Source organism: Anser anser, assembly GCF_964211835.1.
Source record: "Anser anser genome assembly, chromosome: 1".
NCBI lineage: Eukaryota > Metazoa > Chordata > Aves > Anseriformes > Anatidae > Anser > Anser anser.
Window position 1 is genome coordinate 62275265 of NC_139720.1, and position 24611 is coordinate 62299875.

Sequence of the window (24611 nt, forward strand, 5' to 3'; positions counted from 1 at the left end):
GCTCAGTTTTTAATTGCCTGGCCTTTGCTTGACCTGACTGAGATTATTTTCTATTTTAAGTACTATTGGCTCCCTTTGGGAAAAGTGGTATCTGTTTTTATAACATGTTACAGTGCAAAAGGCTTTTGTTAGTTTAGAGAGATGGAGGTGGAAATGCAGTTAATATTATTTGTGGATGGTTTAATCTGAACTGTCAAAAAGCTAATGCTTCTCCATTTGGAATCATTTGAAGACATTGAATTTTTCACATCTATCCAGATTTTTCTTTGTCTTAGCTCTTTTACATGTGTCCTATGTAATACCAGAGGCTTTTAATGGAGAAATGGCCAAAAATAGAGCTAAGCTATAAAAGAAAAGACTTTGTAGAAAATGTTAGCATATACAGAACATTAATTCATATTCTTTGGAATATGGAGCTGAAATTTTGTGATAAATCAAATAGGTCAGAAGTAGTATAAAAGGTGAAGTCTGAATTTTTACTATTCTCGCAACATAAATGGCTGTAACTACTCATAGTGCCACCAGCAACATACTCAAGATATTCAAACGTAGCTGCTTGTAAGGCATGATCTTTATTTGATTTTTGCAGTTTTTCATCTTAGGGATTGATTCCTGTGTATTATTCCTCAGTCTCTTTGGTAAATATGGAGACTGGAAAGTTAACATGTCACAAAACACATGAAATATTGGAGAGTTATATAGTGCCACGGTTCTTCTGGCGAAACATTAAAACATACAGGCAAGCACACAGAATGAAGGTATTTTTATTTAATTATGAGACTCCATAAAATTGTAATGATTATAATGTAAGGCAAAGTTGTGTTTTTCCCTGCTTCTTCTTGAGTTTATTTACAATTTACTGAAAATTCTAATGAAATAATTTATTAGAAATTTAAATTAACTTGAAAAAAAGAATGTAAAAATCTTAAACCAGTCTCGATGTACTGTGTGTTTATAACATTTCTGTCCCTCAAGTGCAGGTCTGTAAATTAAAATTTGTATAAAATTAATTTCATCTGGTTTATTAAATTGAGTATATGCAATGAAAAAAAATAGAAAAAATAAATGTACTCTCTCTCCTGGATGCATTCTCTTCTCTGTGATATGCTTTGGCCCATGGGAGTCAATGGAAATTATTTTAAAAGCCCTACTGAAATTAATGAAACTAACCATCATAATTAGGTTGAGAATTTTGTCCTTGTTGTAACATTTCGTAAACATTTAAGAACATTCAGTGAGAAGGTTATCATTCTCAGATGACTTCATTTTTTTTTCTGCAAGGCAGTGGTCAAGCCCATCAAAATCAATATTGAATGATAAACATGTAATGATATGCTCTTCCTAATTGGTCTGAGTCCTCTGATTTGCTTGTATGTTTTTTCTCTTCTTTTCACTGGCTCTGCCCATCATCTTTGTAGGCTGCTTCCTTTCAGAGTGATGATCTGTGCTGTAACCTCCTTATCTGCTACCTAAAATGAGCCTTGTACTGTTAGTTCACAAACTGGAGTACCACTATCTTCTGTCTTTCACAAAGTCCAATTTTTAACTGGAAGAGCTTCAGAATCCTTTTTCAATATACAGGACAGCTGAGAACACCAAGATGAAAAAATATGTATTCTATAAAGAGAAAAACATCTGTTTCACAGCTAACTTTTTTTTTTTCCTGCGGAGAATAGTGCACCTCCATCCACATACTTCTCCCTTTCCTCTTGCAGAAATCTGCTCTGCGGAGGAAGTGTGCTGCGTGCAAGATTGTGGTCCACAATGCGTGCATGGAGCAGTTAGAGAAGGTAAGACATTGCCATCTTCTGGAGCATGATGCAGACAACACTCATTTATTTCATTCTCATACTGAGCTTTCAGTCTGGAAAACACCATATGCCAAATTAGGTTTTCATAGCTGTTTTGACAATGTATTTGTTAAAAAGTTGAGTTAAAAATTCAGCTTATCTTTTAAAATAGATTTCTTCAAACCCTGTGAACTGTTAGGGAAAAAAAAAAGGAATGCTTTCACATTTTTATAATTAAAGATATTTTCCCTTTATTTCTAGATTGAAAATTGAAACTAGAAAATGCAGTATCCTGCCATGTGCAAAATTGGCCTTTCAAAATTCCTCAGCTAAACCCAGAATAATTCGTCTTATGACAGCTATATTTATTATGAGCAATGCAGCATAAGGTGCTACTATGAATATTTTCCACTGTATTTACTAGACTATGATGTTTCCTCCTCAAAGACTCAGAAATAAAATTTTTGTTTTTGAAGTACGAAACATGAAACTTTTCCTTTATAGTGCCATTAATTCTATGAACATCTTTTCTGCTTATCAGCTTCTTCAAGGAGCCCTCTTTGCCCCCAAGTGCTTATAGAATATTGATTACAGGGTTCAGGCTTCCCATCAGTGTTTCTTGTTCACTACACCTAACTGGGAACGTGGAAAAGGAATCCTCCCCCTCTGCTGTTTTTCATTCTTGGTGGGATAAGTGTGATGAAACAAGTGGGAATATACCCATGGATTTCATTAGAGCTTCATTTTCACTACTAGATGTTTTGCAGTGTTGTTCTCCATAAAAGAAGTTGATGCAAAACAAATTTATAGCAGCAACCCTTTGGAAAGGGTTTTTATTTTCCCAGTATTTGGGGTTGTGTTGACAAATGTCACAGTGATTGCCATAATACCAAGTTGGAGAGGTACCATTTCCACCCCCAATGCTTTTACCCACAGTGAAATTAGCATTAGCACATGCTTTCAGCACAAAATGTTACCAGTGAATTTTTCATGACTTCCAATCATCAGGGATGCTGGCTCTCCATAGCCCAGTAAGGTAGTGGCTTTGCCAGCAGTAGCAAATGAGCACTTAGATAAAACCCATTCTGTTGAGCTTGTCTATGCTATTCTAGAAAACACAAAATTCACCTCTTGGCAGAGGGTTATTAAGTTTGCATTCATCTTAAACTCTGTGGAGTTTAAAACTGGTACATTAGTCTTCAGTTTGGCTTTCTCTGCAAAAGTCCAAGTTGTAAGTAAAATGAATTTAAGAGATGGAGATCTTTCTAACCTGCTAGGACCCAGCAGTGAAATGATAAATTGCAATTCCTCATGAGGAGCAACGGAGGAAGACAAATGGCTGTGACTATGGTTTGTGCTATGGCTTTGATTTAAGTAATAAGTATGTCATTCACTTTTTTCTTTTTTCTCCCTTGAGCTATTATTTTGAAAGCCATGATTATATGAGAATAAAAACTTATTTCTGTGTGAAGTAGGGGGTTGTGTTCAAAACTGGGGAAACTTGATCCTTCTACTTTCATAACAAAAGCATGGCTGCGCAGTATCCTTAAGGTTTTACTCTTCGAGCTTAAGTTTGAATCCATTCAATTTAGTGTATTCCACTTATCCTTTGTCTTTTTCTTCTGGCTCTTTCCCTTCTTCAATATATATTTTATATATATATTTATATATTCCCCTGCTTACATTTCTGTTGATTTTCTTTTCTCAAAAGATCATAAAATCATAGAATGGTTCGGGTTGGAAGGGACCTTTAAATATCATCTAGTTCCAACCCCCCACCATAGGCAGGGACACCTCCCACTAGACCAGGTTGCTCAAAGCCTCATCCAGGCTGACCTTGGCCACTTCTAGGGATGGGACATTCCAGACTTCTTTCGGCAACCTGCTCCAGTGCCTCCCCACCCCATAGCAAGAATTTCTTTCTAAAATCTAATCTAAATCTACTTAATATTAGTTTAAAAACATTACCCCTTATCTTATCACTACAGTCCCTAGTAAATTATTTAGGATTTTCTTATAGGATCCCCTCATTATTTATTTTATGCTTTTTCTTTTTGACTTCCTAAAAATTTATTCTCTCCATTGAAGTTCTTGTTGTCCTCTTTTTGCCTTTCCTCCCCCATCTTAAGGAGACAATACCACTGCATGAGGCAGTTTTATATTCACCAAATGGCTTGTGACTGGGGAAGTGTTCTAAACAAAAGGTAGAAATTTAGAATAATGTACACTTTTTTTCCTGTAAACTAAGATGATTTTTGCACAGCTTTTGCTTATGAAGGCATAAGGGATGTGCAAAAAGGTCTTAGAGTTAGCTTTCCAGCTCCTATTAACTTCTGAGAACTTAAGTCCACTTTGGTTGCAAATGACATTCTTCAGAAAAAAAACACAGATGAAATGGTTGCCGTCTTGGCAAGGGAGAGATGGTTTAAATAATGGAACCGAGAAGGCAGCAGTAGCTTTAATGAAGGTGAGGGCTTTGTAGAGATTTAGCAAGGAGTATTACTGTGGCATGTGAAGAGATTTTCTGACATCCAGGTAAGTTACTTTCTTCAACTCATGAAATAAATATTATAATAAGTAACAAATACTTTGGAAATGTGGCCTAGATCAACATATTGGAATAATCTCTCATCTCAGTTCCAGTTCTAACACCTTTATTTTAATGCCAGATTAATTTTCGCTGCAAACCAACTTTCCGAGAAGGGGGCTCCAGGTCTCCAAGAGAGGTAAGTAATGGACAAATGATGGTTGCTTTTCATTTGATTTGTGGGCTGATTCACCTGGTGTGGAGCTGCAGCAGTGCTTCTAGATTCAGAGGAGTCTTAGAGTATTGATTCCCTGTGGGATCTGTTCTTCACCCCAGAATAAATGTAAAATGAATTCTAGCTGAATTGCTGCATTACTTATACTGACAGGAACCATTTTGTCTTTCTGCTGTCTCTTTTCCCATTCACTCAGCCATTCTCTATTTTTTTTTTTTGTAGCATTTCATTTTTCTTTCTGACCTTTGAATTAGTATTTTGGCTTTTCTGTGCTTCCCTGAGCTTCAGCTGAACATTCCCTTCATTTTTTTAATTTTATTTTTTTCAAGCATCTCTCGTGTTCAAAGATTTTTGTTAGTCAAAGTATCAAACATTCAAAAACCCTGTGGTTTGCATCCAGCTACTGTATGAGTCCATCTCCCTTGAAGGTACTGGGTATTTACTGTTCTTATAGCTATTTTTATAGCTATTTTTATGTATCTCTTACAGAGTTAGAAGTCAGTGGTCAAAAAAATGAATAAAAAACCCTGACCCCCAAACCCCTCAACAACAAAACCACCACCACCACCACCACCACCACCACCAAAAAAGAATAGATAGTTGTTGAAACTTATTTACACATTAGATTGTGGTGGTGTTTTTTTTTTTTTTTCTTGTTTTATTTAAAGAGGGGAAAAAAAACCACAACCCTAACTGCTATAGTTGTTTTGGTTGCCAGTCTGGTACTATGGAAGCCCTTTTTCCATGAGTAATCACAGTATGGAAGAAGACTTGGAAGTGACTGCTTTTGCGTGTTGTTCTGTTTCATTTTTGTTAGTTATGGGGGAGAAATAGAACGCTACTTGTTTAAGAGCCACTGTTCACTTCCCCAAAAGCAGAGATGGGGAAACTCAGAGACTTTCCTCCTCTTTCTTTGGTAGGATCATGTCACGGCTTGCTCTTAGCAGAGGTAGCTCAGTTCCCTGCCACATGAGTTCTGCTGTGCAGGCTGGCATAACAGCAGGGCACAAGTAAGGCTTCTTCTAACACCCTTGCCTCCAGAAAAGGAGCACTGCAGTCCTGCACATCCTCCATTCTCTTGCCCACCTCTTGACGCCATCCAGGGTGTAAGGACTCCAGACTACTTCAGTGACTGGTCCTCCTTCCCTGCCTTCCCTTTAACTGCATTGACTTGCAATATTTTTGCCTTTTAAGGGTGTATTTCCAAGTAGAATATAACAAGGCCCTGTGTTGTGGCTGAGTATATATGTAGGTGATGCTTATCTTCATGTAATATACTTTCTTCTTTTTATAGGAGGACAACAAGGAAGTAGTTCTGGACACATTTTGACATGGATAAATAACCCTATCTTGTCCTTTTTCTTCATGTGGTTTTGGCTGTGTCTGAGGTTTTCAAGGGGGGACTACTGCATTTTACTCCAGAAATGATTGCCTTGGCTGAAGGGACCTTTTCTTTGATCTCTGTAAATCAATTTCACGTGGATGGTACCTTTTGAATGTATGCTGCCATCACTTCCTGTAACATTTTCTTTGTCCTTCTCTTGCAGAATTTTGTCCGACATCACTGGGTGCACAGGCGGAGACAGGAGGGGAAATGTAAGCAGTGTGGAAAGGTAAGACTGCCCATGCAGCACAAACACAACACTGGGCACATATGCATTCAGGGTAGTCAGTAGCTACTTCCAGTCATGGAATATTTTCTTTGCTAAATACTTAGCCTCTCTTAAGCAGAAAATGACAAGACTGATGTGTTGAGTGGTAGCAGCCCTGATTCACACATGGGAAGAGAAAAGGCAGTTGCATCTGTGCAGGAATGGCATATGTTATGACCTGGACCATTGCGCTGCACTGGCCAATGAAAATGATGAGGAAGAAGGCAGTGGCTCCTTGAGCTTTTTTCTTGGTTAAACCAACCCCGTGCCAATATTGTGCTCTCATAGTACTATTCTCTGCACCAAAATTGTGATTGCCTATTTTTTCAGGCTTCTGGAAAAAGAAAGGCTGTTGCTTTCTTTCTGTCTCAGCAGACTCTAGGATTTGTGAGACTGCTTCACATTCACTATCTATGTGGCAAAACAAAAGTTTGTTTCTAAAAAGGTATAAAAAGGAGTAAGAAGAGCCTTATGTCCTGAGGACATTTCTTCCGAAATTTTATGAACCCCTGAAATTTGGTGAGAGATATTTAAATAACACAGGGATTTGATTTCCCTTCTCTAGCACTGTATTATATTTTTGTTTCCGTCTTACCATCAACTAGTAAGAAAGATTGTGTCTAATCTCCATGGCGTGGCACTTTAGTCAGAAGAAATCAGATTTGTATCTGAATAGTGATGTAGATTATCAGCTGCAGCAAGGCACACCATACGAATATGGTACCCTTTTATAAAAAGTGACGTGAACACTGCAAGGAGGCACTTCACAGGCAGCATTCTTATGGCATGCCTCCTTTGCCCTTCTAGATTGGATCTCCCCTAAAGGCATTAGGATTTCATTTTACATATGGAGTTCTTGCAGTCTGTCACATTAAGACCTGTGCTGGTTACATGCATGTGGCCAGTGTAACCAGTCTGTCCTAGAATTCCTATCAGTCCTTACTGGTGGGGGGAAGTTCAGAAGGAATTGTATTTTTCTGCAGATGTCATGATAAACAGGTTAAAGGATATAGCCAAAATACGCTGGAGCTATGGAACCCTATGTGCTGTGTATGTGTGTGTGAGTGCCTTTATTAATGGGGGCTTTGATCCCAATTATTTAGGCAGATTGTAATAACCAGTTCAAACTGGGGATTCAGGTGCTCTTTTCCTCCAAATGTATTTCCTCTGGTATACACAACTATTTACTTCCACAGGAACAACTCACAGCATGGAATTTCATGTGTTGCACAGAAATTGATTGCCAGTGAATCAGGGCTAATCAGGTACTGATAGGCTGATATTCTCACAAAGTTTCTCTCACTGAGGAAAGGAGGAAGAGCGAATTTTTGGTGGAGTATGGGGTCCCCCAGTGTTTCAACCTGATAGTCCATGTCAAATCTCACTGTGACCTCCAGCACATCACTTTATTTCATCACTTCCTTTATTTGAAAAGTTAGCTTTCAAATAATTATTATCTTACTTCAAACTATATATCTTTAGAAGAATTAGTTCACATTTGTAATGCAAGTTGAGGATGAAAAGTGTTTCATTATTACTTATCATTAATATGTTTTTATTGCTGTATCATTTTCTCTTATGACTCCCTAAAAAACAAATGGTTTACTGAATAAAAGAAAAACAGTCCATCCAGAACGAGACGAGCTGCTCAGTCAGTCCGTATGTTTAAAATATATCACTGATGGGCTGTGGAATTAATGTATTGAATTTTAGGTTTTTAGTAGAGATTTTGGGAGAGGATTTCTCTCCTGCTTGTTACAAACCAGAACAAAACTAAACATTTCATGACCATGAGAGGCTGATTATTTTTAATACTTTGGGACAAAAAAGAGTAAGATTTGTAAGAAACAGTACGAAGCACTAGACTAAGTGAATAAGAATAAAGTACTTTGTCCAGTTTCAGCACTTGTCATACATACTGTCACTCTGCTCTTGTGCACTGGAAATGCTTTTGTACTGAATAGAAGATTGGATCTGCCCAGAGAGAAGCAGCTGGATGGCTTGTCTTTGTGAAGCCATTTAGCCATGATCTGTTACTAAACTTGAACACACTAAATCACCTTCATTATGAAGAACCTGCTCTTTGAGTTTCTCTGAGTTTTTTTCTTAAAACCTTAGATACCAGCGTAAGGATTAAAAAAATTCTAGACAGAAGTGGCACAAGCTAAAAGCTTAGGGACTTGTCCTATGTTGGTGGTGTGGTCTATTGGCAAGCTGGTTTGAATATGCTCTGGGGACACCAGAAGAACTAGCTGCAATGTGTATTTCTGCACAGCAGGTAGATGGGGAGAACCTCCTCCCCATCAGTGTATTGATAGGGCTGTCCTCAGCTACTGCTTATGGACAGACTGTAGCTCAGTCTCTCAGCTGACAACAGCATTGTACCTCTGGATGAGTTTTTGGTTGTTTATTTCTCCTTGCTGTGTTTGTCATTGTCAAGCACACCATTAGTGTCCTAATAGTCTCGTTTTTCCTGCATGTATCCATCTTGCATATATCCATCTCATTCCACAGCAGCTGGGACCTTAATTATGGATGCAGTGAAGATATGTCCTTATAGATGTTACTAAATCAGATTACTATAACTCTTTTCCTTGGGTCTTGGATATTGACTAGCATGTGGGAGATTTGGGTAGTACTCAGCTTGTCAAAAAGTAAACTGACTCATAACCTCCTGACCTGATAGAGAGACTTCCAATTAGGCAGAAAATTCTGGGTATTGAAGGGCTGCTTAATGTGGTAAAGAAAGGCCTGATAAACGACAAAGAACAAAGGCTCCAGACAACTGCAAATTTGAAATAAATCTAGACTTAACATTGAAGTTGTCTATGACAAACTGTTCAGTGGAGTGCTGAACATTAACCCAAATCAATTCTTTTTCAGGTTAAATAAGCTTTAAGTGAACAAAAATTTTTAGGCTATAACTCCAGTTACACTTTGTCACCTGTGTTATGTGCAAGAAGGGTATATTTGACCCAATGGTCTTTTCCAGACTTAGAATTTAGAGGAAAAAGATATGTCTGCTGAAATAGCATTCTACAAAATGAAACTCCTCTGTAAGGGAACAAAATCTCGTATTTGCTGATAACGGTGATTTTTTTCTCTTTAAACCTATAAAAATATACATACAAATAACTTTTTTATTTGAATTAGATAATGTTTGTTTTTTTTTTTTGAGTTGACTAAAAGGATTTTGATCTGAGTCAGCTTAATAAAACAAACTTAATTTCCCAAAAGAAACATTTCCAGACAGACATGGTAGTTGATTCAACTGTGCATTAAAAAAATAAATAATAACAATAATAAAAAAATAATTTATTTTATTTTTAATATATATATATGTATTTAGGGCAAAAAAGACTGCAAAGAAAGAATGTTCTGTTCCACAGAAAATCTGAATCTTAGTCATATCTCTAGAAACCCATTAAAATAGTAATTCCTTGTCTGTTTCTTCTTCTTCCTTTCCCTCTTTAACTATACAATTTTAAAAATGCATTAAAATGTTTGTGTCTCTAAAGACTGGGGGGGAGGGTGGGGGGGGATATGAGAGAGTGAGATAGAGAAGTGCGCACATGCCCTAGCTGAAGAACCTTCTCCATGAATTCTGTTATTATTATATCCCTACAAAATCAGTTTGATGGCTAAGAGCTTTGAGGCTGGACCAAAGTATCTGACTGCACTGAACTGATTTAGCCTAGCACAGTTTCCCGACAAGAGCTCAAGTTGTAAATTTTGTTGTAGTCAAGAGCAATTTATTTCTTTTTCTCCTGTTTGTTGTAGGGCTTTCAGCAGAAGTTCTCCTTCCATAGTAAAGAGATTGTGGCCATCAGTTGTTCCTGGTGCAAGCTGGCGGTAAGTGGACAATACTCAGGGCAAGTGGTAGCAGTTTCACTGAGTGGCCTCAAAGCAATTAATTCTGTTTGTCCCTGCTTTCAAGGTTTCTTCTCTCAGTGAATCACCCCCAGTTTTACTCTTTCTTTTCCTTTCGCTCAAAACCACCATAATTTTAGCTGGCTAACACATGAATCCTTCCAGGAGAAGAGTCTTGCTGCCCAGTGTAGTCACTGGCTACCTACCATCAACACAATGCTGCTGCCATCTCAAAGAGTCAAAGGGATTTTAATACATTTAGCACTGTCAGGCTGGTTTATGAGCTTTAATCTGTGTTTATCTACATAGGAGAGATTTTTTTTCCCCATTGGTATAAAGCATGGCTAAGAAAGGTGATCTTTAGTTTTATGTTCTTAAAGCTCCCGGGGTTTGAGGTGGGAACTTGAGGATGACAGAGTTGGGAGCATTGGTCCAGTTTTCTCAGTGTCATTCTCTTCTTCCTCTCCGCCTTTGTCTTTCGTGACCTCCTTATTGACTCTACTCATTTGCTCTTCTCCAGTTTCATAACAAAGTCACCTGCTTCATGCTACACCACATCGAGGAGCCGTGTTCCCTGGGGGCTCACGCAGCTGTCATTGTGCCTCCCACCTGGATCATTAAGGTGAAGAAACCTCAGGTAACTGCATGCTGATGTCTGTTTCTGAAGCTGTATGGCTGTACAGGGCCAGCCTGGCTTCGGCACTCAGTAGTCCTCCACTAAGGCATGCTTGTTCAACCTTGTCTCTCTCCCTGATACCCAGCATACATCCATGGTGACTATGAACCTGTACCCTCCTTCCCTTCCATCTAGCCATCAGTAGGTTTCTCTCTTTGGGATGATTAGCAGCAAACATGACTTTTGTTCTGAGCAATGCAGCTCGGGTTTGTTCCTCTTAACTGTGACTTCAGCTAGCATACTGCAAGCAATACACTGTGTTGGAGGTCAAGCATGCTCCATTAAATAGAGCTGAGCAAATACAGGGGAAAAACTGTTAACAAACATTCACTTGAACTGCAGTAAGAATTCACTGTAGCTGGTCTGGCATGCTTCTGAATTTTTCATCAAAGGACTCTTAAACAATCATGTCTTATTCACATCAGCTCTTGCTGAATGCCAGCAGTAAGCCCACATGCTCATTTAGTTGCAGGTAAAAAGGACAAGACTTCAAAGCTTTGCAATAGATGTGATATGTTTTAGAGAGGTTAATTCACTAATCAACGCAATAGGGAGAGAAGGTATCCAAAAGAAAACTGGCCAAAAATTAAAAGGAGATTCCCGTCATGCAAGAAGTAGGTGGTTGTTGTTGTTGTTTTGATTCTAGGTAGAAAAGAAACAGACGAACACACACTGAACAAAAGCATCTTTCATATGCTTTTTGGTATAGTTTCTTACAAAAACATGAAGATTATTGAATTTGTGATATAATTTCTAGCTTACTAACCCCCCCCTTTTTTTTTTTGTGAGCCAACAATACACTACTGTTACCTTTATTTTTAAACAAAATCAGGAAAAGGTTATTAAAAACAACAAATACTAATTTTAATAAAAAGAAAATAAACTAACAAAAACAATAGTATCCATATTTGAACTAATTAAGAAGTCTTTCTTTAATCTTTTAAGCTATTTTTGTCTATTTTATTTTATTTTTTGGGGTTTCTATTAATTTTTTGCTTGTATTTGCATTTTTTATTTTGTATTTTTCTTATTTTTATATTAAAAAAATTGCACTTGTAATTTTCTCCTGATTTGGTGGTTGCCCAAAGGATGACTTTCTTAGAATATTTTTAGACAGTTTGTTTTCTAGTCCATTATTTTTTCAGAAAAGTTCAAAAGAAAATCTGATCTAGTTAATTATAATTCATAGGGAAAAATGTACTTTAAATGCGTGTTTTAAATGTTAGGCGTACTGAAAGTGTCTATTAGTTCTGTGTGCCTGAGTCATGAATGGAGAGGAAGTATTTCAGTCCAATTTTCCCTCCCATCATATGTCAAGTCCTTGAAATTCATGGTCAGTAGCATGCAAAAATCTTACCTTGAATAACTGAAGCTTTAGATGAATTGGAATGATATGTAGCACAGAGGATGGGCAAGTTTCCACAACATTTCTGAACAACAATACCCAGTGCAGTATTAGTTTTGTGGAACGCATCTGTTGCTGTGGAAAATATTAACACATCTTTCAGATGCATCTTTAGATTTTTAGCAGAAATCTTGTTTGCTTTTATTCTTATTTTATTATTATTATTATTTTAGGAAGTTTTCTTCCCTCCTGCTGTTTCTGGCCAGCTCTACTTCTGTGTACTGTGACCCCTTTAACCCTATATGTGTGTTTGGTGAACACTATGGTTGCATTCAGTCCACATAATACAAACACAATATTCAAGTTTTTGTAAATTGAGATAGTAAATAAATATGTGTAATGAGCAATCTGTTTTTCACGTATTCCATAATTGGAATAAATTTGGCTAGAAGCCTTTTGGTTATAAATTATTTTCTCAGCTCTAGTTAACTACTCACATTGATCACGGGCAACTCCTGAAATGAATTTCCTACTCATAAAGCTGATTTTAGTTGTGCCTTCATCCTTTTTATTGTTTTTTAATTTCAAGCAAATAAGGTGGCTTTTTGTAGCAAACCCTTGTCCTGATTTTTGATTTTTCTTTTTCTTTTTATTGAAAAATGTTTTCCCATGCTTAGCTACAACATGGGTCACCACCTTTCAGATATTGGATTTGAATAAAGAGCACACTCCCCCTCTGATTACCCGCAATATTGTAGTAGTAAAACATGGTGATGTAATTGGTTAAGGAAAAATCTCTGCTTACACCGTTTACTTTCTAAGCGGGGAGCTTTTGCTGCTTGCAAGCAATTGATTACAAGTAGAAGAATATTACGAATGGTTCAAATAGTGCTGGGATAGGTGGTAGCCCTGTCTGTAATGACCCATTTTCATAAATGTAAAATTCCCGGTACCAATTTCATTTTATTCATAATGTGAGCCACTTCTGTAATGCTTTTACTGATTTCCAGTATTTATGTACTGTGTTAGCAGCACTTTGATACCATCTCTGATTTCCTAGGGTTCAAATCAGTTCTGTCTTCTAGTTTGTGAAAGCTGTCAACCCTATTGCCCTGTCACATTTTGTTATAAGTCAGGCATGGTAGCCCAAGTGGTGTTAGTGCTAGGAATAGACTAGCTATGCTTTTGCTGTGTGAGAAAAGAAGACAATGAGAAGGTGTACATCTGGCTGATGTACTTAGAATTCAATCTGTCTTCTGTTTGAGAAGGCAAAGGCAGTGACTGTAAGATTCCATTTTATTTTATTTTATTATTTTATTTTTCCTGTTCAAGGTGAGTAAACATGGTATTTTCTCCTTCTACTCCTCCTTCAAGGACCTTCAAAAAGTGTTAGTGAATCTTTATACTTCTGGGTTTATTTCTTCCCTTCCTCAATTGCTGGCTGCAGCTGTCTTGCCCGACTGCGGTTTGTGAACAATCAGAAGGTGGTTAAGATTGACCTTCTCAGAAGCTGTTAATTGTTTACATCATTTGAAGCCCAACATGTTAAAAGCCTTTGAAAATGAAGACTGAAATGTTGCAAAGGAAAAGGTTGAACAGGTTCATAAGATCTGCTCAAGATAGTCTGTGGCCCTCACACCAACCAATACCATGCAAGGACTCCAATTCTTCTGTTCATTTAGCTAAGCTTGCTTAGAACTATAGTGACCATGCAATAATACCAAAAATCTCTCTTTGAAGATGGCCAAACTGACATCCACAAAGGAGAGGTTTCCTCTCTAGATGCAAGTTAGGATTTACTTATGGTGCACAGTTAAAGGTATGCCTTGCTATCAAGTATTATGCTGAATAACATTATATGTTTGTAAAAATACTCATCACCTTGTTATGTGGACAAGGTAGTACACATCCATTTCTTCAGTTCCATGTGTGAAGACTGATGATTACTCTTGGCTGTTATTCTTCTGCATGTTTGCAAAGAGAACCTGCATATGTTTGATCAGCTTCTTGCCTTTCATCTGCTATAGATGTGCAGTTATCATTATTATAACAAAGATTTAGGTTCTCTTAACACTATACAAATAAGCATGCTAAAAAAAAAGAAAAGCAAAATAACATAGTTGTGTTGTAACATATGTTATTGCTTTTTGAGTGTAGAAATCAAAAAATGTTATGATAGAGGCTTAGACTAAAACTCTTTCCTTAATATAGTTGTATAGCCTCTTCCCATCCCAACCATAGGCAAGAAAAGAGTTATGCTATGATGTGATTTAATGACAGCTACACTTAAACAGTCTTTACATTATTTGTTAAAGTAGACAATACTTTGTTGAACTATCTTTACTCTTTCCAGAAGAATTTCACTGGCCTTAAGTCCATCTATTGTGGAGGCCGAATTAACATGTACAGTCCTTCAAGTCGTACAATTAAGTACTTTCCTGACATAATACCTGACTTGAGTTACAGTCTACGATTTGCCAGTAGAGTTCACTGCACATTACTAATAAGATAAGTATTTTAAATTTTACACCTGGAGAGACTGGAGCACAAGGAAAAGTCTTGATATGCCCATGACCTTTCAGCAGATAGCTGGGAAGACTGTGGATAGACTAATCTCTGATCTGTCCTATTTTGCCCCACGCCAGGGAGGATTGTTTAGCAGAAATCAGCTGAGAAAATAGGCCAAGAACCCTACTGCTCGCGGCTGCCTGCTGGACCTTTGAGGCTAATGTACTGTACCTTTATAGTGACATAAAGACTTTTGTCTACCTTCAATCTGACTCTTTATGTAGGGCAATGAAAGACTATGAAGGTGATACTGTCCATCCACTTCTGTGGTCAGTGCAGTCTTCATGATTTATTGTGTTTTCAAGATCACTTTGTATCAGAGTAGGGAAGAATAAGAATGCCTTCTTAGATAGTTTCTCAAACTATGACATAAGAGGGCAAGTACCGAGGAATTCCTTTGCTGAACCATATTGTCTTTAATATTTTCAGTAAGCAACGAGGCATGAATACATCAATGTCCACAAGAGAAGTTGGGAGGTGACAAAAAGTTTGGGACTTTTTGCTCTACAGCAGGCTTCTCTTGGTCTGGTTGAAAAAGAAGAGGATAGTGTCTTTAGCAATTTGAGTTAGATAGCTGTTAATGTTTCCACATTTCAGAGAAGTCAGGAAAAACTAACTTCTGCATCTGATGTGTTGTACTGGGGTTTTGAAATTCTGGAAGTAGGTATTAGGTATACCAAGGGAGAATCTAGTAACTCTTCTTATTAACGTAATGGCATTACTGGTTAGTGAACAGGATTAAGTAGGGACATATCACTACTTACAGACTTGGTGATGTCTGATCATTAATTTCTTTTCATTAATGATACACTTTTGAATAACATCAGGACAGAAATTAACTTCTGGATGAGCTGAGTGGATCTTGCTTCCCTCTTGAAGTCAGAAAACAGTCAATTAACTTTCTTCTAATTTCCTGTGTTACTTTCTTTCCTAGTAATGCACAGACCAACAGTTGAAATACTTAGGAAATATTTACAGTATTTCCTATAATACAAAATCTCATTCATATGGAAAAGGAAAGATTTTCCTGCTGATATGATATCAGGTACTGCATTTTAAGGAAAAACAATAATTCCTTTTTTGGTATGTTCTTATCAACCGGAAGACCTTTGTGGTCCAGTATTATTAAGTAGGCTATTGCCAGCCTGGAGAACAGCTTTCATGCATTTTTTTTTAGTTTCTGCAAAAATACAAGCAGTTTTCCATTTTTTTTTCCTGTGGTTCAGTGATATTATTTAAACCAAGCAAACAAAAAAACCCACAAATCCTTAAATGTTAACAATTTACATTGTTCCTCACCAGATGATCACACAAGCTTCTTGACAAGCTGGAACTGACTCTGCAGTGCCAGCATCATACACCATGGTGCCTACGTTATGTTGAGTCATAGTGGTTGCCAGAGCTAAAACTTGTTGTTTTCTTTCCTAAAAAAAAAAAAAAAACATGAAAAATATCTCATTTATCATGTTTTTTATTACATCTTTATGCAGGTGGTCTCCATACCAGGAGACGAGCCTGATTGGGCAGGAGACTGGAGCCCCGAAGGGGAAATGGGCGTCTCCTACCCCTATTGGGAGGGTTGGCAGGTACAACATGTGGTGTTATGTGAGTCTATGGGAGCATCTGATCTTTTTCCCCCCTCACAGCGTGGGAAAGTTTCCAGTTCCAAAGCACCAGTCTGGTCTCCGTGTGTGGCTTTCTCCATAAACGGTGGTGTGGAAGTGTAAAGCATGCAGCGCATGTGATTTAAATCTTGAGCATGTGCCAAATACTCTTATCATTCTCCAAGTGGACATGCATGGAAGAGCTTCATAAAGGGGCTCTGTCTGTGCCTGTCTTCTCAATTTTGTTTTGCTTTTCATGTGTTCTTTTTTTTTTTTTTTGACATAGAACTCATTAAAGACTTCAACGCGACGAAAGAAGAGAACATCTTTTAAAAGAAAAGCCAGCAAAAGAGGCAATGAAGTAAGTATTTCAGAGCTTTGAAAATCAGTCTCCTTTTATTTGAATGTATAATTGCAGATTTTAAAGTTTTTTTTCTTTTTTTTTTAAATATAGAATTAAAAAAAATATTCTTTTTTACTGGAAAATTCCATATTACTGAATTTGTTGTGAGAAAAGACATGTTTTGTCAAAAACTCATATGAGAAGTCTCTTAATTGCTGAATTAATTTTTTCAAGAAACAACATAGCAGACTCCAGGACTACCAGCAGACTAATGAAACAGCATTCCCTTGGGGTGTGAAAGACTCAGCTCAGACACTTGGGTTCAATTAGGTGGAACAGGATTGTAAAAATGGGGTTGTGAAATCCATGATGAGTGTATTGACTGCAAGGGTCTCAGTTTGGGGTGGTTTGCAGGTCCAGTTGGATAATTTCTCCCTTGGTTGATCTCCAGTTGGAGATATTCTACTTGTGTGAAATTTGACGTTGGGCCACAGAGAAAAAAATCATACTAATGGTCCTATGGTTAGGTTTACTTATTTTCTTACTGAATTGTCTTAGCTGGATACATTTAGTCTCAACTGAGCACCATATTATCATGGCTATACTGTTTCCAATACCCAAAGTAGTTTTGCCAGAGCTGTTTTGGGTCTTCTGCATGTTGTGCCAGTGAAACTTACCCTTTCCATAGCTTTTACTAAAGTTATTTCTTGCTTCTGTTCCTCAGGATAACAAAGGTCGGCCATTTGTGATAAAGCCTATCTCCTCTCCACTCATGAAACCATTGCTGGTTTTTGTCAATCCAAAAAGTGGAGGGAACCAGGTAAAGTTTAGTCTAATAACAGTGTTTCTGCAGATAAGAATAGTTTTCAGTCAGTCATGAATAAGAACTCTATGCAACTGAATTGCAGTCTCCTAGAAGAGGTGCTTGCTGTAGAATGCCCCTTATACCTCCATCTAATTCTACTGAAGTGGAAAGAAAGGATACTTGAATATATGAGCAGTTGTCTCAAGTTGAAAGGAATCTGAAATGTTATTTTGGAAGTTTTCAGAACTCATGTTTCCACAGAAATTTTAGATTCCTGGTGAAGTATCTAAGACTTCTTTTATGCAAAATATGATGTAATTTTACAAGGAAAGCCCAGTGAATGTGAAATGCCACATTGTTATGGCATTTAAGAAATCACTTCTGTTCCTATACTATACCTTAAAGAACCAGGTGGTATTTCAGTGAAAGGTTGACCATTCTGCACTGAGTTGAGGGAGCAGTGGTGCAGCTACTGCCCACAGAGTCCTTGGTTCCTGCTTCACAAGATAGTAGAAGCTTATGGTTATAAGTGTTCATGGTGGTGATGGTGGGTGTCAAAGAAGCATCATTGCTTGAATGATGGGCAGGACACTGTTCACTATGGTGACTTTGCCTGCAAGCTTTTTCATCTTTTTGCTGTCATGGTTGGCAGGCTGAGGATGAGTGGGATAACAGAGGTTTATAGTTGCATGTGGTCAGAGGTAGGAGAACAGGTTTCTGTAGGAAATAAATCTTTGGTCTGAACCTGAGTTCTTATTCTTATGAACTGTTAGTGATCTGTGTTGTTAAATTCAATTTATATGTATACATGTGCATTGTGCGTGAATTGTTGGGTCTCTATTGGGGGGTCATCAGCTACACCACTTTTTATTTTGTATTTTTCTTAGTTTATTTTTGCACTATAAAGCACAGAGGAAGGAAAAGCAGTCCAAATATAGTGAATAATGAGCACTATTATTTCTAATAATCATTATACAATTCATAATTTCCCTTCCTTTGTTTTTTCTCTTTTCCCAGGGTACCAAGATTCTCCAAACGTTTATGTGGTATTTGAATCCACGCCAAGTCTTTGATCTCTCTCAGGAAGGGCCAAAAGATGCGTAAGTTCTCAAGCACTCACCATGTGAACCATAATTCTTTTTATATCAGGAAAGCAGATGAACATCTAGCTTGGATAGATTGGTAAACTAATGATGCTCATACATGTTATCCAGAATCAGTTTCAGAGTATAGTTAAGCCCTTAAAATGACTTCAGATAAGGTGCTTCAGCATGTGAATGAAAATGACAAGGCTTGGGGGTCTTAACACTAGCTTTAAATACCTATGAGGAAGCTATTGAGAAGACAGAGCCTGACCCTTTACAGCACTGTGGCAGGAGGGGCAAGAAACAATGTACAAATTGTCCAAAGAGATGCTTGAAATGAGAGGTTATCCATCTGGATATAATGAAAGACTTTTTCACTGTGAGGACGGTTACCCATTGGAACAGGTTCTCTTCGTATGTGGAGCCCCAGCTTGATGAAACCCTGAGAAACATGGTCTGATCTCAGTGTTGACTCTGCTTTGAGCTGGAGCTGAACTAGAGGTTCCTTCAAACTCAAATTGTCTTGTTATTCTGTGATTGACTATGACAAGTTAATAGGTTTTCTGTTAAATAGGAGGTTACTTCTATTGTATTTTCTCTGTTGTGTTGTCTGCAAATTCCATCCTCACGTATAAATATATGTATCTAAATAAATACATTTATACATGTGTGAAGACAACCAATTGGAGTTGACGTTCTGGTATTGTGGGTGATACCTATTCAGGAAAAGGTAGTTCATATGAAACAAGATGGGGATGGCATATACACCATTCTAATAGATGTGTGAGAGGTATGGCAGCTCTGTTGTTCAGATATGATCTTTTACATTTGTCAAGGAGCACCCTCTATTGGCCAGATTTTGATTGTTGTTCCTTTTGTTAAATGGCTTGGGAGTGCCCACAGCAAGTGACAGAAGCAGAGACAAAGGATGTTACACGATCTTCATATTGTAAATAGATACATAGAGGATGTTTTAAGAATTTTGTCTACAAGAGAAGTAAGACAAACCTGTAGAAGGCAATCCTTTAACACAAAATCACATATTAGGAAAACATCTTTGAATCTTGTTCATAGTTACTGCTTTAAAATGTACAACAGAGCACCAACTGAAGGCAATTGCATGGCTGATCAGATTCAGGTAGTCTAAGTAGGGAGTTCATTGAACAGTACATTATGCCTAAATCTCAGTAGAGTCTATGGGCTGCGGATCCCACAGTGCCTGACCATTTCCTAGTGGCTGATCATTATAAAGGGGTGAAGCTGCTTTTATATTTCCATAGATGACAGCAGCATGAAACTATCTTTGATTGCTGACTAACTGATGCTGCTTATCTGGGCAGTGGTTGAAGGATGAGTGTCCCTCAGGAGGACCTGTCTTTAAAGGGGTGATTCTCACTGCTAAAAGACCACCCTTCTTTGTTGTTTGAGACAAGGATCTTTGCTTTACTTAACTGTCTCTTCAGTGATATTTTGACAATCTGGGCAGCACAAAAGGACCAATCATTTAAAATCATATATTTACCTATATGAGAATGGACCAAATGTTTGCTATTCATATTCTAAAGCACTCATTTTTATTTATTTTTTCCTGCTGAAACACCTGCCACTCTTCTCATGATGTACAGAAGCTTTAAAGTAGATTTACAGTTTTCAGAGCTGTGTAATGGAGTTAAAGGAGAATTAGATCCCCTCCACTGGGAGACATTTTACTAGGCCTCTCTTTCACGCAACTGATAGAACAGGCCTTTTTTGGCTTTCCTGTTGGTATCTTATACCAGATAGCCAAAGAAGAGCTCTGTTAGGTGATATTGTCTTCCGTGGTATTAAAGAAATACAATTATCAGTTGAAGGAGCTGTCATGCTCTAAACACTTCAGAAACAGAGCTCAGCAAACTCTGATGAGAAACACTATGTTTGGTTTAAAAACCCCAATGTTTACATTTGTTGCCTTAGGATAAGAGGACAATGGAAGGTTTTATCATCTCCAGAGGGAGATGAGCACCTGGCCTTTCAGGCTACATGTTCCCATGTTAAACAGAAAAAATACTTCTCAGGAGGGGTTGTCTAACTGTGAAAGAAGGCCTCATGTCATTTTTTTAATTTTATTTTTCTAACTCCACCCTATGCCACTGATAATGGATATTCTAGAGAAAAATAAGTGGCTGTTAAACTGTCACTCAGCAAAATGCATAAATATTACCTACATTGTTCTGTTGACTTTTTTTTTTTTCCACTTTTTTTTTGTTTTTGCTTTCCTCGGCCAGGCTGGAGCTGTACAGAAAAGTGCCAAACCTGCGGATCCTGGCCTGTGGTGGGGATGGGACGGTAGGTGACCAGTGCCTGGCAGCCCTTTGGTCATTGCCTAGAGATGAAAGTGGTCACAGTCATGGGTTTCCCACCATGTGGTGCCTGTAGCGAACATTTTTGATTGTATCTCCACCTTACGTTTATTAAATCTACTCATTTTTTTCCTCTTTTCTGTGTGATTTGGCCTGCTTAATGATGGGGCTATATTCTTATATCTAATGTCCTAGGTTCTATCTGCTTTATGCATAAAGATTTGGCACAGCTTAAAAAATAAAGACCTTATTTGTTGGCCTTCTCTTACTATTTGCACAGATCTGAGGATCTAGCAGGTTAAATCGGTGTCTGGGGGTCATTAAATCTTAACTTCTATAATTTTCTGCTGTTGTCTTCATGATGTCTGAGTACAGTCAAATGGGGTTCTCCTCTGTGCCTCAAGTTTCCTCACTTTCTTTAAAAATTCACTGTGAGGAAGTGGTCATACTACTAGCCTGGGATATGGCAGATTTAGGTTCAGGAGTTTCCTTGCTATTGATTTTCTATGTGTTCTTGTGTAAGTGAGTAGGATCTGATCTTTAAAGAATTTAGGCACCTTCAGATGGGGATGGGCTCTTGCAGTTTTGGGGCCTGGAGGCCAAGAATGATAATGAAGTAATTACAACTGTGTTAATCTTACCAGTACTTAAGAATATTATAAATCTCACTCTGTGCCACCAAGTGTCAAAAAACAGTTGAAAAACTGACCTTTAGTCTCTGTGAAGCTCAGTTCCCCAGACATACATTTGATAATACTCATAACCCTATAGTAAGGAAAATGCATTTCTGGCTGAAAGGTGCAATGGCTGGCCAGGATATATATATAAGTAGATGTTTAGGGCACCTAAACAGTGTTTTTGTTTATTTTTTATTTTTATTTTTTATTTTATTTTTTTATTTTTTTATTTTTGTTTGGTTTTTGTTTTTGTTTTTAATAAGTGAGTTCATCCTGCTCTCAACCACTCTCTGCTTGAATTTCTGAGGGAAGTTTCTGTTCAGCTTCTGTGGGTTCTTTTAAACCCCCAGATGTAAAGGTTATTAATACTAGTGCTTCCCCTGAAAGAATGAAGAAAAAATGTGATTTGAGTGCCATCATGCTGGTACCTGGGACAATAAAATATTACTGTCACTGAATTGGGAACACTCCTTGAGAAACTTGTGAGGTATTCCTTCAGCAGAAGATATAGCTGCAAAAAAAAAAAGAGAAGTTTTCAGTCTGTTTCTGAAAGCATTTGCAGCTGCTGTCTGAGGAAGCCAGAATTTTAATAGGAGGAAAACCTTGTTTCTGAAAATATTAAAATACAAATTAATACAACTATGTTGAATCTTGGCATCCTCTCTTTTTTCTTCACTGAGCAGTGCAAGCAACAGGGGGCAGCACCTTCTCATTAGTATGAGCAGCACTCCACTATTACCTTTGCTGCTTCTCAGTTTGAAGCAAATTAATATCTAGCTATTCCCAAAGCCATTACATCTAGAAATGAGAAATCTGACTCAAATGGACTTCGTGAATATTCAATGAGACCAGATGTTATCTTGCATTATTGAGGTGAGTCAGAACTTATTGTAACTTTTCCATCATCGCTGCTTGTTGTTCGTTTCGAGGGTGTGAGTGGAAAACTTTGCTTCCGAAGCAGTCAGGAGCTTTCTTTTTAGAGTGAAGTGATACTCTTTGTCATCATTGACTATAAAACATCCTTGATTGTACAAGGTTTAGAAATGACCTCAAATTAAATAGCAATGTTGTAAATATAAATTAGTAATTTGAAGTTTATCAGTTATAGCATTTACAGAAGTGGCTGGTATTTGTAATGTTACCTGTCCCAGTGGGAGACAGAGGTACAGATGTATGGATTAAGTCAATGGCAATGACAAAGGGCTCTTTAAGTAGTTCTGGAGTTGTATAGGTCTCTAATGTATCCTGTTCTCAATACCAGAGGATTGGTTTTTGGAAGGTTACTTACCTCTGACAATCCATTAAGGACTGCACTTAGTTGTACCATGGTGCCTAAGATAAACTCAAGTACCTTTGGTAACATCCAATTTTGTGAGTTTTAAGTGATTCATATGACCGTTAGACAATGAACTCTAATGTAGGACTGCATCCCATATGGACACTCTAACAATTGGCAGTAGGTTATCATAAATAATTGTGTGATAAATGCTACTTATACAACATAAAATTTCTCTGTGAAGGGACTTGGAAAAAAATTTACCTTAGAATACCAAATAGGGTGGTGGTTGTAATACCAGGCCACTCCCTCTCCAGTACTTCATGTTTTAGCTGCAGTTCCGGAAGCTCCAGTTTTATTCCAGTTTGGGGTAAGAATCTATTTGAAATCACAGAAATAGTAGCTGGAAGAGGAAAAGTCCCATCCAGGTGAAGTCAGTAGTTTTATGTCTTTTTTAAAAGATTACGTTTTAAGGACAGATGGCATCTTTGAACTCTTTGAACACTGGCATCAGGAAAAAAAAATCGTTTTTTTTCCTTATCTTTATCTGCTTTTTTTTTTTTTTAATTCATTATTTAAAATGCACCCCAGATTCCTTCAACTTTTTTTTTTTTTAATTTGAGAATTAATCTAAGTAATGGTGCTATTTTCTTATAGCAAGAGCTTCAGTCATAAAATGCTTGAGAATATTTTCAGCAACACTCCTTTCACTGATGGAAATTACCATTTAATGAAACCAAAATATTTTATGGTACTTTGTTCCTTTTGGCCAGATTTGTATTGAAAAGTTTTATGTAGTCCAGAGTAGGGGAAGAGAGAGAATCAGCTTTCTAAAATAACCAAATTGCTTATGGTGCAAAAGATCCAGACTCATTTTTCCAACCCACAGTGTTCAGTCCTGAGCATTATAGTTTAGATAGTTTTTTAACAAGACAAGTCCTGTATCTATCTGTCTATCTATATTTATATTATGTTTTGGTCACAGTGAAATAATTCAGCACTAAGGTCTCTCATCTAGGGAATGGGAGACCTCTGGACCTCAGTGCTTGATCTGATCTAGACCCTTTATTCCAGGACATGCTCTGAGATACCTTGCTGTTCTAAAGCATCTCTTGAGTTGGCAGTTCTCAAAGATTTAGTTTCCTTTACCATAAGGGTAATTTAAAATATTTAGCTTGAACTGTCCATATTATTCCTAATTCATTGTTAATCATTCTTCACTAATTTTAACTTACCATATTTTTCAGAGAAATTTTTTTAGGCAGCCTTACAAATACCTGGTGTGATTCTACGTGTTATCATTTCTTAAGAATAGCAACTTCTCTGCTGACTTTCCTCAGAATCTCTGTGTGCCATTAACAATAGCCAGTGTTTACATTCTATTGCTTCTGCTTGCACAGGAGCTTCATGAAGACTTCTTTACTAGCTCTCTGGAAGGCAAAACCTTGGATGGGGCAGTTGCAGAGTTAAATTTCAGATATCCTTATTTTTCCTTCTCCCTTTTGTTTTATTTGACCTTTTGTGTGGTGAGGATACAATCAAAGCATGCATTTTTCCTTCATTGCTTCCCTTTTCATCATCATGACTAACAGTTTTTTGCATTTCTGGTTTTATAGGTTGGGTGGATCCTCTCCATCCTAGATGAACTGCAGCTCAACCCCCAGCCTCCTGTGGCTGTCCTTCCACTTGGCACTGGGAATGACCTTGCCCGCACCCTCAACTGGGGTGGGGTAAGCACTGACTGGGGTTACCCTTACATGTGGGTTCTCAACTTGCTGCTCTTATTTAGTGGTGTAGTAGTGTGGAACTTCCTTTTGGC

General features: G+C 37.6%; 1 protein-coding gene across 3 annotated transcripts in view; it reads left to right on the forward strand.

The window, feature by feature from the left end:
- The window catches only part of DGKI (diacylglycerol kinase iota), a 212342-nt gene that overhangs the window by 86780 nt on the left and 100951 nt on the right, over nucleotides 1-24611 (forward strand). For 2 of the 3 annotated variants that reach the window (XM_083801007.1, XM_083801008.1), the window contains exons 4-13: nucleotides 1716-1790; nucleotides 4460-4516; nucleotides 6100-6165; nucleotides 9985-10056; nucleotides 10595-10711; nucleotides 16554-16628; nucleotides 17335-17430; nucleotides 18433-18515; nucleotides 20765-20825; nucleotides 24409-24522. In XM_083801007.1, the coding sequence (XP_083657133.1) occupies nucleotides 1716-1790; nucleotides 4460-4516; nucleotides 6100-6165; nucleotides 9985-10056; nucleotides 10595-10711; nucleotides 16554-16628; nucleotides 17335-17430; nucleotides 18433-18515; nucleotides 20765-20825; nucleotides 24409-24522 (816 nt within the window). Of the gene's footprint in view, nucleotides 1-1715; nucleotides 1791-4459; nucleotides 4517-6099; nucleotides 6166-9984; nucleotides 10057-10594; nucleotides 10712-16153; nucleotides 16250-16553; nucleotides 16629-17334; nucleotides 17431-18432; nucleotides 18516-20764; nucleotides 20826-24408; nucleotides 24523-24611 lie in introns of all 3 variants that reach the window. The other variant, XM_083801009.1, reaches the window with a different exon arrangement.